General features: G+C 48.2%; 1 protein-coding gene across 2 annotated transcripts in view; it reads left to right on the top strand.

Annotated features, from left to right (window-relative positions):
• Nucleotides 1-12,511, top strand: part of GNB1 (G protein subunit beta 1) — an 88,190-nt gene that overhangs the window by 57,363 nt on the left and 18,316 nt on the right. For both annotated transcript variants that reach the window (XM_049618274.1, XM_049618275.1), the window contains 4 exons: nt 4,563-4,601; nt 6,349-6,455; nt 11,299-11,362; nt 12,305-12,467. In XM_049618274.1, coding sequence (XP_049474231.1) covers nt 4,563-4,601; nt 6,349-6,455; nt 11,299-11,362; nt 12,305-12,467 — 373 coding nt within the window. The remainder of the gene's footprint in view (nt 1-4,562; nt 4,602-6,348; nt 6,456-11,298; nt 11,363-12,304; nt 12,468-12,511) is intronic.

A 12,511-nucleotide genomic window follows, 5' to 3' on the forward strand; every position in this document is an offset into this window, starting at 1 on the left:
CAGGAGAGAGACCTCTGGTTTCAGGCAAAACAAATAGCCTGAGAGCTCATGTTGCGTCTCTTCCAGTCTTGTGGAGCCGGTTATGTCGTGAGCCTCAGGCAGCCCCCCGGGGGACAGCGTGAGTGTGGGAGCCACACATGGGGTTTGAAAGTGTGAAAAGAGGGGCTCCTGGCTGGCTTAGTTGGTGGAGCGTGAGACTCTTGATCTTGGGGTCCTGAGTTCAGGACCCGCATTGGGCATGGAGATTACTTAAAAATAAAATTAAAAAATGAAAGTGTTAGAAGAAACAGGCGGAGGGGCGCCCGGGTGGCTCAGTCAGTTAAGCGTCCTACTCTCGATCTTGGCCCAGGTCGTGATCTCAGGGTTCGTGGGGTCAAGCCCCATGTTGGGCTTGCACTGCACTGGTGGCATGGAGCCTGCTTCGGATTCTCTTTATCCCTCTCTGCCTCCCTCTCTCTTTCTCTCACTGTTACTCTCAAATAAATTTTTAAAAAAAGAAACAGGTGGAATCAATTTTTTTTTTATTTAAAAAAAAAATTTTTTTTTAAGAGACAGCAAGAGAGTACATGTGTGAGCAGGGGAGGGGCAGAGGGAGAGAGAAAGAGAGAGAGAGATTGAGAATCTTAAGCAAGCTGCACACAGCACAGAGCCCGATGCGGGACTCAATTCCACAGCCCTGGGATCATGACCCAAGCCAAAATCAAGAATCAGATGCTCAACCAACTGACCCACCCACATGCCCCCAGGTGGAATCAGTTTTTAACAGACTTTGTCTAAACCAGTATATCTAAAATATTGTCATTTCAGCATACAGTTAACAGATTTAAAAAAAAATTTTTTTAACGTTTATTCATTTTTGAGAGAGAGAGAAGGAGACGGAGTATAAGTGGGGGAGGGGCAGAGAGAGAGGGAGACACAGAATCAAAGCAGGCTCCAGGCTCCGAGCTGTCAGCACAGAGCCCGATGCAGGGCTCAAACTCACGGGCCACAAGATCCTGATCTACAATTAATAGGTATACATATGTATATGTGTGTGTGTGTGTATACCTATTAATGTTTTATTTATTTTTGAGAGTGAGAGAGCACATTTAAAAAAAAATTTTTTTTTAAACGTTTATTCATTTTTGAGAGAGAGAGAGAGACAGAGAGACAAAGTATAAGTGGGGGAGGGGCAGAGAGAGGAAGACAAAGAATCCGAGGCAGGCTCCAGGCTCTGAGCTGTCAGTACAGAGCCCGACGTGGGGCTCGAACCCATGAACCAGGAGATCGTGACCCAAGCCAAAGTCTGACGCCCAACTGACGAGCCACCCAGGTGCCCCAATTGATAAATATTTTTAAAAAATAGATATTTGGGATGCCTGGCTGGCTCAGTCCGTGGAGCACGCAACTCTTGATGTCAAGGTTGTAATTTCAAGCACCATGGTAGGTGTAGAGAATACTTAAAAATAAAATCTTTATGGGCGCCTGGGTAGCTCAGTCAATTAAGTGTCTGACTTTGGCTCAGGTCATGATCTCATGGTTTGTGAGTTCGAGCTTTACATTGGGCTTTACGTTGACAGTGTGGAACCTGCTTAGGATTCTCTTTCCCTCTCTCTGACCCTCCTCTGGCTCACACACACTTGTGCTCTCTCAAATAAATAAACTTAAAAAAATAAATAAAATGTTTAAAAAATAAAAATAAATTAAAAATAGTATTTTTATTATTTTATATTCCTTTCTTTGGACTGGGCCTCGAGAATTCAGTGTGTCGTACAGGCCTCACTTTGTCTTGCTGTGTCTCATGTACGAACTGGACCACCCCGAGGAGAGCACCTGAACCACAGCCTTTTGTACACCCATCTGCCCTGGGCCAGTCCCAGGAGCCACATCTGTGCGGTTTCTTTGTACAGCCCAGGAACGGGCAGCAAAGACTGTCCCGAGTCCATTACACCAAACAGGAAGAGAAGGCTTTCTTTCAAAAAGAAAAAAGTCTTTTCTTTCTGACTGCCCAAGGAATACATACGTGTTAAAGAATGCAGGGCATAGGGAGTCAAACAAGCAATGGTCGGTGACTCTAAGAAGATTTGCTTTCTCAGATTTGTGTTTGAGCTGAAGGAGCCCAAGGACCATCTCATCCTACTTTACATGGTGAGGAAACAGGGGCCCGCAAAGGGATGCTGATCAAACCGTGGCATGTCTCAAAGTACATGAGCTAATCAATGGATCCAGGAGAAACCCGTCAAGTACAGGCGCAGACCATTGACAAGGCGACCGTGCCAGCCGTCACCAGTGCGAAGGCTCAGTGCACGACAGAGTCCCAGGTCCGACTGAGCATAGTAGGCGCCTTCTCCGGGTCCCGAGCAGGAGGAGGCCTCCCTGTGTGCTCGCTGGTTTGGAGGTGCCGTGGTTTGAGGGGACAAGGGATGACCTGCCACCTTCAGGGCCGTTTCTCTCCGAGGCCGACATGGAAGCCGTCGCACTAAGTAGCGGAGCCGTCACGCACATTCTCACCAGGCCGTTAAACTGGAAGTTAATCTGCAGGATGGGCGGGCTGTCTGTGTTTAAGAAGCAGTCACAGAGACTGCCTCCGTTGGAAGACTTCTTCCTGTGGCATAGGAAGTCAAAGATGCTCGTTCTGAGAAATGCTGCCTTCGGCGACGTCCAGCACTTGTTGGCTCAGATGAAGCCCGAATTGGAGTTTCTGTTTAGTTTTTTAAAGTGGCTTTTCCTGGGGCGCCTGGGTGGCTCAGTCAGTTAAGCGCCCTACTTGGGCTTAGGTCATGAGCTCACGGTTTGTGAGTTCGAGCCCCACATCGGTCCCAGTGCTGACAGCTCAGAGCCTGGAGCCTGTGTCTCCCTCTCTCTCTGGCCTCCCCCGCTAGTACCCTGCCTGTCTGTCTGTCTCTCTCTCTCTCAAAAATAAATAAAAACATTTTTAAAAAGTAACAAGTAAAATAAAATGGCTCTTCCCTCCGTTTACCAATGGTATTCCCATGGTCTATTGTGTGGTATGGTATGAAATACAGTTCGATCTCCATACACTATCCAAAGTGAAGTTGCTTAAGTCCCGTGGTTTATTTTTCCCCACGTAAAAAATTCTCATTATTCTTTTTTAAAACTTAAAGCCATGTATAACATCGATAAGAATGGTATTGGGAAATAAATGTTAAACTTGTACTTGGTAGGTAGAATCCACCAACGAAAGACTTGCTACTCTGGACCTTCCCTCTGCTCGTCCCTTACCCCAGATCGAGGCGCTGGCATAGAAATACTTCATGGCGTAATTTTTTGGTGTTTTAATTATTTAATCCATTAAGTAGAATTAATCAAGCAGAATGACTTCTATTGGATAATTAAACCTGAATTTGAAATCTAGAACTTTGGTACATTTATAACAACAGTCTTTCTGACTCTGTTTCCATGTTCTCAGTTGATTCCTCCCAGCTTCGTCAAATAAAGATTACCCCGCAGTGAGACAGTCTGCCCTAGAGAATGGCATCCTGGGGTCCCACCGGAGCCTGTGCACGTGTGTAAATGCTGTCATGTGGCCAGCTGTCATTTTGAAGGCAGCTAATCAGATGGCTACGTAATGGAAACATTTTTCTTACTAGAGATTTCTCATGATTTCCTTCGAAATTACTCCTACACTCAAATTTTGACCCTTTTGAAAAAAAGCTGTTGTCTCATTTTCCTTCATAATTTTCTATATTTCCTACTAATTTTGGTCACTGAGGAACAACAAAAACATCTTCATTAGCCTTAGCATATCCCTGTTCATTCCCAAGGTCATTTTATAGATAACAGATGCAAGAGCCGGAAAGTCTTAGTTGAATTTCGTTGTCTTGATTCCAGATCCTTTGCTCTTTTTCGTAGAGTTTAGCATTAGGTATTGTTTGGCTTGAAAACAAACCCAGGGACACCTGGGTGGCTCGGTCGGTTAAGCGTCCGACTTCAGCTCAGGTCATGATCTCACGGCTTGTGGGGTCAAGCTCCGCATTGGGCTCTGTGCTGACAGCTCGGAGCCTGGAGCCTGTTTCAGATTCTGTGTCTCCCCTCTGTCTCTGCCCCTTCCCTGCTCGTGCTCGCTCGCTCTCTCTCTCTCTCAAAAATGGATAAACATTAAAAAAAAGAAAACAGAATCTTAAGATAACATGATCTGGAGGGAAAGTTCTTTGGGCTAGATATCCAGTGCTTTTTGGACTTGTTTCTCTGAGCCTCACAGCTCCCGGGCTGTTAGAAGGACAGAGCAAGGTGCACAAGCAGGTCTGTGGACAAGCGTAGGCGCCCTGGCCGGCAGGAGGGGGAGCCGCAAGGGCGATTCCGGGGTCGCAGGGGTGCGGTGCTGGCTAGGAGGTGAGCCGCCGGCCTCGAACGAAGCGGGTATAACCTGGAGCATGGGAAGCAGGACTGCCAGTGGCCCTGGACTGTGTTGGAGCAGAGGAATGGGGAGAGGGCGTCATCCTCTTGCTTTTCGCTTTTGCTCCTGGCAGTCCGTGGAGGCGCTCCGAAGCTTTGGCGCGAGGACCTGGGATTGAATGTGTGTGACGCGTTACTGACTCCCCCTTTGTCATTCTTTTTCCTAGGATGCTAGAAAAGCGTGTGCAGATGCAACTCTCTCTCAGGTAAGGACCCATTTACACAGCGTCGCCTGCCTGGCATTGAGGCTGGTGCCCGGCGGCACCTGCATTTGTTGCCTCGAGGGCGAGCTGCACTCTGGCCCTCTCCTCTCACACAGCGAGGGTATAAACACTGCTGGAAGCATTGCACTCAGAAGGCACAGGGAGTAGAGGTTTTTTACATGAAGGATTAATGTCTCACAAGCCTTAGGTAATTACTATTACGGAGGTCAGAATTGCAAAATATGACAGTCTTAAGATAGTTTGAAGCTCTTCTCAACACAGTTTGCCTCAGAACTTGGCTTTCTAAAAGTCCAGTTTAGCAGATCCCCAGAAAGTTGCACACCAATTACGAGCCAGCGGGTCTGCTCCTAGATACACACCCGAAGGAATCAAAACCTGGTGCTCAGACAGGTATAGCACGTGTGTGTTCTCAGCTGCCCTGTTCACGGTTTCCAGAAGGTGGAGACAGCCACGGTTTCTGTGAACGGATGACCGCGTCAGCACAGTGCAGTCCCTTCACACAGCAGAATATTACTGAGCCGTGACCAGGAAGGCACTAGGGGTGTATTTAGTGGCAGGGATGAACCTCAAACAGGATGCCCTGTGAAAGCCCGCACGTACACGCAAGGGCACACGGTGCGGGGCTGCCCAGAACAGGCAGACCCCCGGAGGTGGTGCAGGTTGGGGGCTGCCGGGAGTTCGGGCGGGCCGGGGGGACCGTGGTGTTTCCTCGGGGGGCGAGGGCGTCCTGGGACTCGAGACAGCGCGGTGCTTGCACAGCGGTGTGAACGTGCTGAACACTGCGGGCTTGTTCACTTTAAAACGGTGAATTGCACCTCACGAAAAGTCCAAAGAATTAAACAAACGTGAACGAAAATTATGTCCGTACTTGTACTGAGGATGGCTAAGTGTGCTACGTTGTCCCAGTGCCTTTGGGGACGTGCTGTAATTGGAGTTAAACAGTAAGTTAGAAAAAACTGCCCTTCATAGAATTCCTGAATTTGAATTCTCAGATATACTTGGGACTGTGCATTTTTGAAGCCCACAGTCGGGGTGCCTGGCCGGCTCAGTCGGTAGAGCACACAGCTCTTAGTCTCGGAGTCGTGAGCGTGAGCCCCACGTTAGATATTTAAGCAGAGATTACTTAAAAATAGAATCTTTTTTAAAAGGGCCCCATTATTGCAGTAATACTCAGTCTGTCTGTCGGCTCCGAATCGTTACTGTCCGTTTTTACGTGTCACGGTGAACCCGCGGGCGTTCACGTCTGGCTCTGTGCCGCAAGCAGCAGCGTAGTCCTCATCGGTGCACGGCCTGGTCGCTGCGGACGGTGTGTGAGCCGCGGGCCTGTGTTCGGTTGTGATGGAGGCTGAGACTAATGTGGAAGGAGGGCGGGAGGAGCTGCGCCCGGACAAGCAGTTGGAGGAAGTGGGGGAGACTCGGGCGGGCCGCGCACCCGTGGACGGGCGCCGCGTATGCGCTCTGGGGGGGCGGAGCTCCTGAAAAGCAGGTAGAGCAGTGGACTTCCCACAGACCACGAAAGGCAGGTAGGTACCACGGTAAGCAGGAGGAGTCACAGGGAGAGCCAGCCGGGTGACCGGCGGGAGATGGGTGGGCACAGCGCCTTGGGTGAACGGCACAGCCAGCCCGAGGCAGCTGGGGCTGCCAAGCAGGGTGGGAGAGGAGGAGAGGAGGCCCCAGGGGAGGTCATTCCATCACAGACTTTTAATTTGCGGTAACTTTTATTTTTAAGATCACAAACAACATCGACCCGGTGGGAAGAATCCAGATGCGCACCAGGAGAACGCTGAGGGGGCACTTGGCCAAAATCTATGCCATGCATTGGGGCACGGATTCCAGGTGTGTGGGGGCATGAGCAGAACATAGTGCTTGGTACTCTCAAGGATTGTTCTGTTTTTCTGAAGGAAGATAAACCTAAAGTCATTTGCTGTCATTTGTAAAGAAACCATGAGGTTGTTGGCTATCTGGGCAGGCCAGGTATAGCATCACAGTGCACATTCCCTGTCCGTATTTCCACTCACATTTCATCACGACCCTCGTCGTGTTGACATGAGCTCCGATTCTGACCTCGCCGCACCCCCTTGCTCTCCCGGCTCCACTGTGCGGTGCCTGTGTGACTTGGGGAGGTTATACAACCTCTCATGGCGCCTTGTCTTTCCAGCCGTGCCTCACGACTCCTTGGCCCATACCCTCTTAGGTTTCAGTGTCCGGGCTCAGGGATCGTAAACCTACCCTACATTGTAGGGAAGATTAAGTGTGTGGAACCTTACAGCAGTGACCCCAGCATCCCGAGTGCCACGCGTGGGTTTGCTGTTGGTTTTCTCGGAGCCCCAGCAGACGTGGCGACGCACGACTTAGCTACTGCCGTTGTCCATTCCTCTGGCCCGTCTGCCCACCTTCCTTTTATCCACCGTCCCAGCGAGAAAACTGCCTGCACAGGACTCACTGTGTTAGCTTTAAATTCTGCCCTTATTCAGACGACTTCTTCCTCTCAGTGGTTCATCTCCATCGTGTTCTGGGTCCTTCTCCCCCGTCATTCTCTACACCCACTTCCCTTAACCTGCAGCATCACTTAGGTGAAACCTATTCCGCCCTCTTTTCTTTTTCTTTTAGAGGCTGCTAGAAAGTTTGTCTCTTCTACTTATTCCACCCAAATAAATAAAGTGCTGTGTGACTATAGCATACTGTTTCAGATACCTAATACATGAGTCTTCAAATGCGTTTCTTTGAGTAGCATTTTTTTGTGTGTTTGTCAGAGAGGAATTGCTTGATTTTCTCTTTGTTCATGAAATTGTCTGCTTCAGAGTGTAAACAGCTACAGAACAAAAGAATCTATCTTTAGTTTGTTCTATACAATGTTCTGTACAATTTCAGATGCAAATGAGAGCTAACTTCAATCATTTTAATGATGGCAGTAATCAGAGAGAATAAGAAAGGAGAAAAGAAAAATACCCTTGCTAATCAATCTACCTTGGAATTTGTTATCAAAAGTAGACAGTAACCAAATGGTATATTACCTCCAGGGCTTCTCCTCCATCTGTAGCAACATCAGTGTCCTGATTAGACAGGACGTTTGATAGACAGTCCTGCAGCCGGGTTGTGCTTGGAACCTGGTACTCAGGAATCCAGTACTTGAAGCCTGGTACTCAGAGCCCAGTACTCAGGGATCCAGCAGCTGGAGCCCGGTACTCAGGAACCTGGTACTTGGTGCCCAGTAGCCAAGTTCCCTAAGCAGTTGCTCTCCTGCAGCAGTCAGGCTCTAGTGTGGGGAGTGGTAGAGAGGACGTGTTCCTCCTACGTCAGGGTGACCAGGGGAAGTTGACCTGCAGGCAGCTGTGTGGCCAGAGCAGTGGAAATGAGGATCGGGGCTGAGGGTGAGGCAGGAGGGCAGGCGGACACCAGACCATCTAGCTTCCTGATAGTTGTGTGCAAGCAAGGCATGTGCCGTCAAGTTCAGAGCACAGATGGTGTTTTGAAAGCCTCAGAGTCAGCAGGAAGAAAAGCAAAGGCATGAATGAGCAGCACCGAATTCAGGGTCCTGGGCACCCCTTAAAGAAGGGTGACGTGGAAGACCCTGTGGGAGGCTGCTGTGCAAGTCTTGTTCTGTTTCGTGGAGGGCGTGGTGGACACACGTACTTGTTTTATGACTGCTCGTGAAACTGCACGGCTCTGTCCGCAGTGCCCTTCTATGGGGGCCTTATTTTGGAATCACAGACGGTAGAAAACAAAACATATTTAAAAAAAAAATTTTTTTAACGTTTATTCATTTTTGAGAGACAGAGACAGGGTGCAAGTGGGGGAGGGGCAGAGAGAGAGGGAGACACAGAATCTGAAGCAGCTCCAGCCTCCGAGCTGTCAGCACAGAGCCCGACGCGGGGCTCGAACTCAGAGACCACGAGATCATGACCCGAGCCGAAGTCAGATGCTTAACCGACTGAGCCACCCAGGCGCCCCGAAAACAAAACATGATATTAAGGAGGATCTATGCTCTTCAGAGCCTTTCAGAGATTACTTGTTCTAGATAGCCGTGTTTTCTGGGTAGGTAAAGTTTTGCCTTTTTAAAGTCCAAAGTAGTTTTTAAAATTTTGGATGTGCATCTTGCTTACATTGTCTTTATATTTCCTGCCTCCTTCATAATAAATAAAGGTTATTGCACAAGATTTTTCCATAACTCAGGGCTCTAATTCATGAATACCAGTTATCTTACCACGTTTGTGTAATTTGTAGATGCTCTCAAATGTTGCACTGAGTGGCAGTTTGTTTTTCAGAACCACAGGAGACCCCACGATAAGAGGTTTGTGTGTCTGCCTGTGTCAGTGTATATTCTGTCTACCTTTGTGTTTATCAACACACGTATTCGTTTGTGGCTAAAGTCTACTTTCTACATTGGCGAGTCTCTTTCAGTTACATAAGTTAACGTCAAACTTTTTCTCCCCCTGCTAAAATCTGCTGGAGTCTTGTTGTAATTGAGAGCGAGACACAACTAGCCCAGCCAGGCTTGAGAGCCCTCCCTCCTCCAAGGAAATGAAGGGCCGGACGCGTTAGGATGTGGGCCTCTGTGTGACCTCTGTTTTCGGCTTCCCGGAGCTCTCACTTCCTCGCCGGCTCTCGCCTGTGCGTTCTGGGTGGACAGTGCCTCATGGGAACCGACTTGTGCACAGCTGACAGCTCAGGGGCAGAATCACCCCAGTTCTCCGGCGGTTGTCCTGTCTCGGATTAAGAGGTGCCTTTACTCACCTTCTAGAGGATCATCGGACAGCTTAACGTTTCTCTAACCCCTGGGCGAGTCAGCAAATATTAAGCTGTCTGACCAGGAGAGCTTTCTAGAGGTGACCCTCCCAGAGGACGCGCTCCTTTGCCTTGGCCTGGGTGGTCGGTTCAAAGCCAGAGATTGAGCCGCACGGTGAGCGCTATTCGTTACCTGGAAGGAAATAGCTTTAAGTGCCTCACGTGTTTGTCACTGAACCAGGTGCAGGACTTTGCTTTAAGAAACTGCATCTGAAAACTGATAGGACTGGACGTGCACTTGGTTTGGTTCTGTGATACGTTTTGCAGCGCACCACTGAAAATGTTTGTGTTCCTTGCCAGACTCATTGTTGACTTCTTGTGAAGGAAGTTTGTGCTTCAGAACCTAGAGTTTGATGGAAAGTGTCACAGTGTCACAGTTGTGAGAGTGTCTTGAGTAAATTTTACCTCCAGGTTTTGTTCAGTTCATTAAGCCAAATATGCTTAACCCGTGTTTGATTAGAATCTTTCAAATTAAAAATCTGTTGGGGTGGTGGCCATGTGGCCCCCTCCACACCTAAGCCATCCTCCCGTTTTCACATACCTAGTGTGTCCCGGCAGAGATTTAAAGACCCTTGGGGGGTCACCTGTCAGCCTCAGTTGGGGCTGTTGGGTCCATGGGGAGTCCAGAGATGCGGTCCTTCTCCTTGAGGTCTGGCCCTGCCACTGTCCTCTCCTCCGATAGGGGCCCGCGGAAGACTGGCCCTGCACACGTGTCCTTGGGGGAGGTGGGAAACCCTGGGCGCCTGCGCAGCACCTGAGCTCACCCCTGGGGGCAGTGCCGGGATGCCCTACTTAAAAAACAGGAAAGAAAAAAAATCTGTCATCACATACCATACTGCAGCATATCTCTAGAGCTTCCTTGCCATTCCTTGAAAACAGCACATTTTGTAGGACAGAGTTCTTAGGGTATCTTACGAATAGCTGTGGTTCCCAGAATTACTCATGCTTTCCTTCTGCGGTATCCTGGCTTAATGCTGCAGATATAGACAGTGCACCTTTCAGCACAAGATCCCAAACTTAGCAGTTATCCAAAGCAAGAAAATAGTCTTGAAGAAAATTCATGACAGTTACTAGTCTCTTCTGCTGGACGAGGCACGGTTCCGCTATAGTTAGTCATCTCTTTTAAAAGCAGGTGGGAGGTTAAGTGCCTCCTTAATGTTTCCAGGAGACCTGGAGACTAGATTTAGCTCAGCCGAGGAAATCTCCATGATTTGTTTGTCTCATAAATTTGGAATAGCTAAAAGCTTATATTCTTTTATATCTAAGCTTTCTACGTGTCTAAATGGAAGTATATTTGTGTATTAAGTATTTTCTGCCATCTTTGGTTTTTGAACGATCTGTATGTCTCAGGGCTCCTGGATGGCTCAGTCGGTTAAGCGTCCACTCTTGGTTTCGGCTCAGGTCACGATCTCATGGTTCATGAGTTCGGGCCGCATTGGGATTCTCTCTCTCTCTCTTTCTGTCTCCCCCTCTCTCTCCCTCCCTCCTCTCTCCGTCCCTCCCTGCTCACTGTCTGTCTCTCTCTCAAAATAAATGAACTTTAAAAAAGAAAAGGGAAGATTTGTGTGTCTCAAATCTGATGAACAGAAACCAAACCTAAGCAGGTAGAACTCAGCCTGTCATATCTCAGCAGAGAGGGACTTGAGTGATCTAGTTTGCATTTGAAAGCGAGTGCTCTTGAATCTGCACTGTTATCTGTGGGAGTATCTTCTTCCATGCTTTCAAAGTTGAGTTAACAATCGGACCTTTTGTGTTTTCTCATACATCAGTATGCTTTGTCCCAAGCAAATGTGACACTGAAGTGTGTGTTGAGTCACAGATTTAGTTTGTACTGTTGCCTTTGCGTGATGATGTCTGTGGTGCCCATCAGTTTGCTCTTGTCCTCTCCCTCTAGGCTTCTAGTCAGCGCCTCACAGGATGGCAAACTGATCATCTGGGACAGCTACACCACAAATAAGGTAAGGGCTGTGTGGGGTCCCCTCCCTGAGAAGCTGACCCCGGGGGAGGCGGCCTTTTGAACTCTGGTTCACTTGTGTAAAACCTCTAACAGGATAGGGAGGGGGGCCGTGGTGCTTTCTGTTTTTAGCGTGAAGGCAGATCACATGGCTAGCACACGTTAGTAGTCTCGTCTGCACAGATTATTATCTCCTTACAGGGCAGGTGGGAGGTTAAATGCCTCCTGAATGGTTCTGAGAGACCTGGATTCCAGATTTAGCCTCGTCTGGGAAATTTCGTGTTTTATTTAAAAATGTAGAAATTCAGCTTTTCATTTGGTTGTTAGTTTTTATGAGCGATAACCTGAAAGGCAGTATACTTTGAAGTATAAGAAATGAAATTATTTTAAAAACTTAATCCAAGGTTGTGCTGGATGAGAAAGTACTGTCACTGGGTCCAAGCATATGAAAAGACCAGACTCAGTCGTATTTTACTGGAGAGTCCTAAGCGTGCACAGACGATTACAGTATTTTTAACAAATTTATCTGAAGCACAGGGAGGTCTGTGGCAGGATTAAATACAATGTGTAGTTCGGTTACTTCACCGGAAACATTTTGCAAATCAATTTATAGCCATTTTGACACGCCAGTGCCAGTGAAATGTTTTCTTTAACGTCGACTTTGAGTCAGGAGGCTCTAAGGCTGTTACTTATGTGCACATCTGACCGTAGATTGTGACTTTATTAAGGCTGCAGATTAAATTGGTGTGCAGGGCTGGATTGCTAGTTAAATTAGTACTTTACTGACTGGCCACGCATATAAATTACTTTCAAAATACTTTTGGCTATTGTTTTGCTCTGTCACCTTCCGTGCGATGAGAGTTGAAGACTAGAAATAGAGCCCTGGAGTCCACAGTTGGCGTTGTTGAACTTGAGTGTGTCTGCATCTCTGTGTTCTGTCGTGTAGGTGCATGCCATCCCTCTGCGCTCCTCATGGGTCATGACCTGTGCATACGCGCCTTCTGGGAACTACGTGGCCTGCGGTGGCCTGGATAACATTTGCTCCATTTACAATCTGAAAACTCGTGAAGGGAATGTACGTGTGAGCCGTGAACTGGCTGGACATACAGGTACCTGTTGTCATCAGTAAGCTCCGAGTTGTAGAAGACGGTTG

Source organism: Panthera uncia (genome assembly GCF_023721935.1).
Source record: "Panthera uncia isolate 11264 chromosome C1 unlocalized genomic scaffold, Puncia_PCG_1.0 HiC_scaffold_4, whole genome shotgun sequence".
NCBI classification, from domain to species: domain Eukaryota; kingdom Metazoa; phylum Chordata; class Mammalia; order Carnivora; family Felidae; genus Panthera; species Panthera uncia.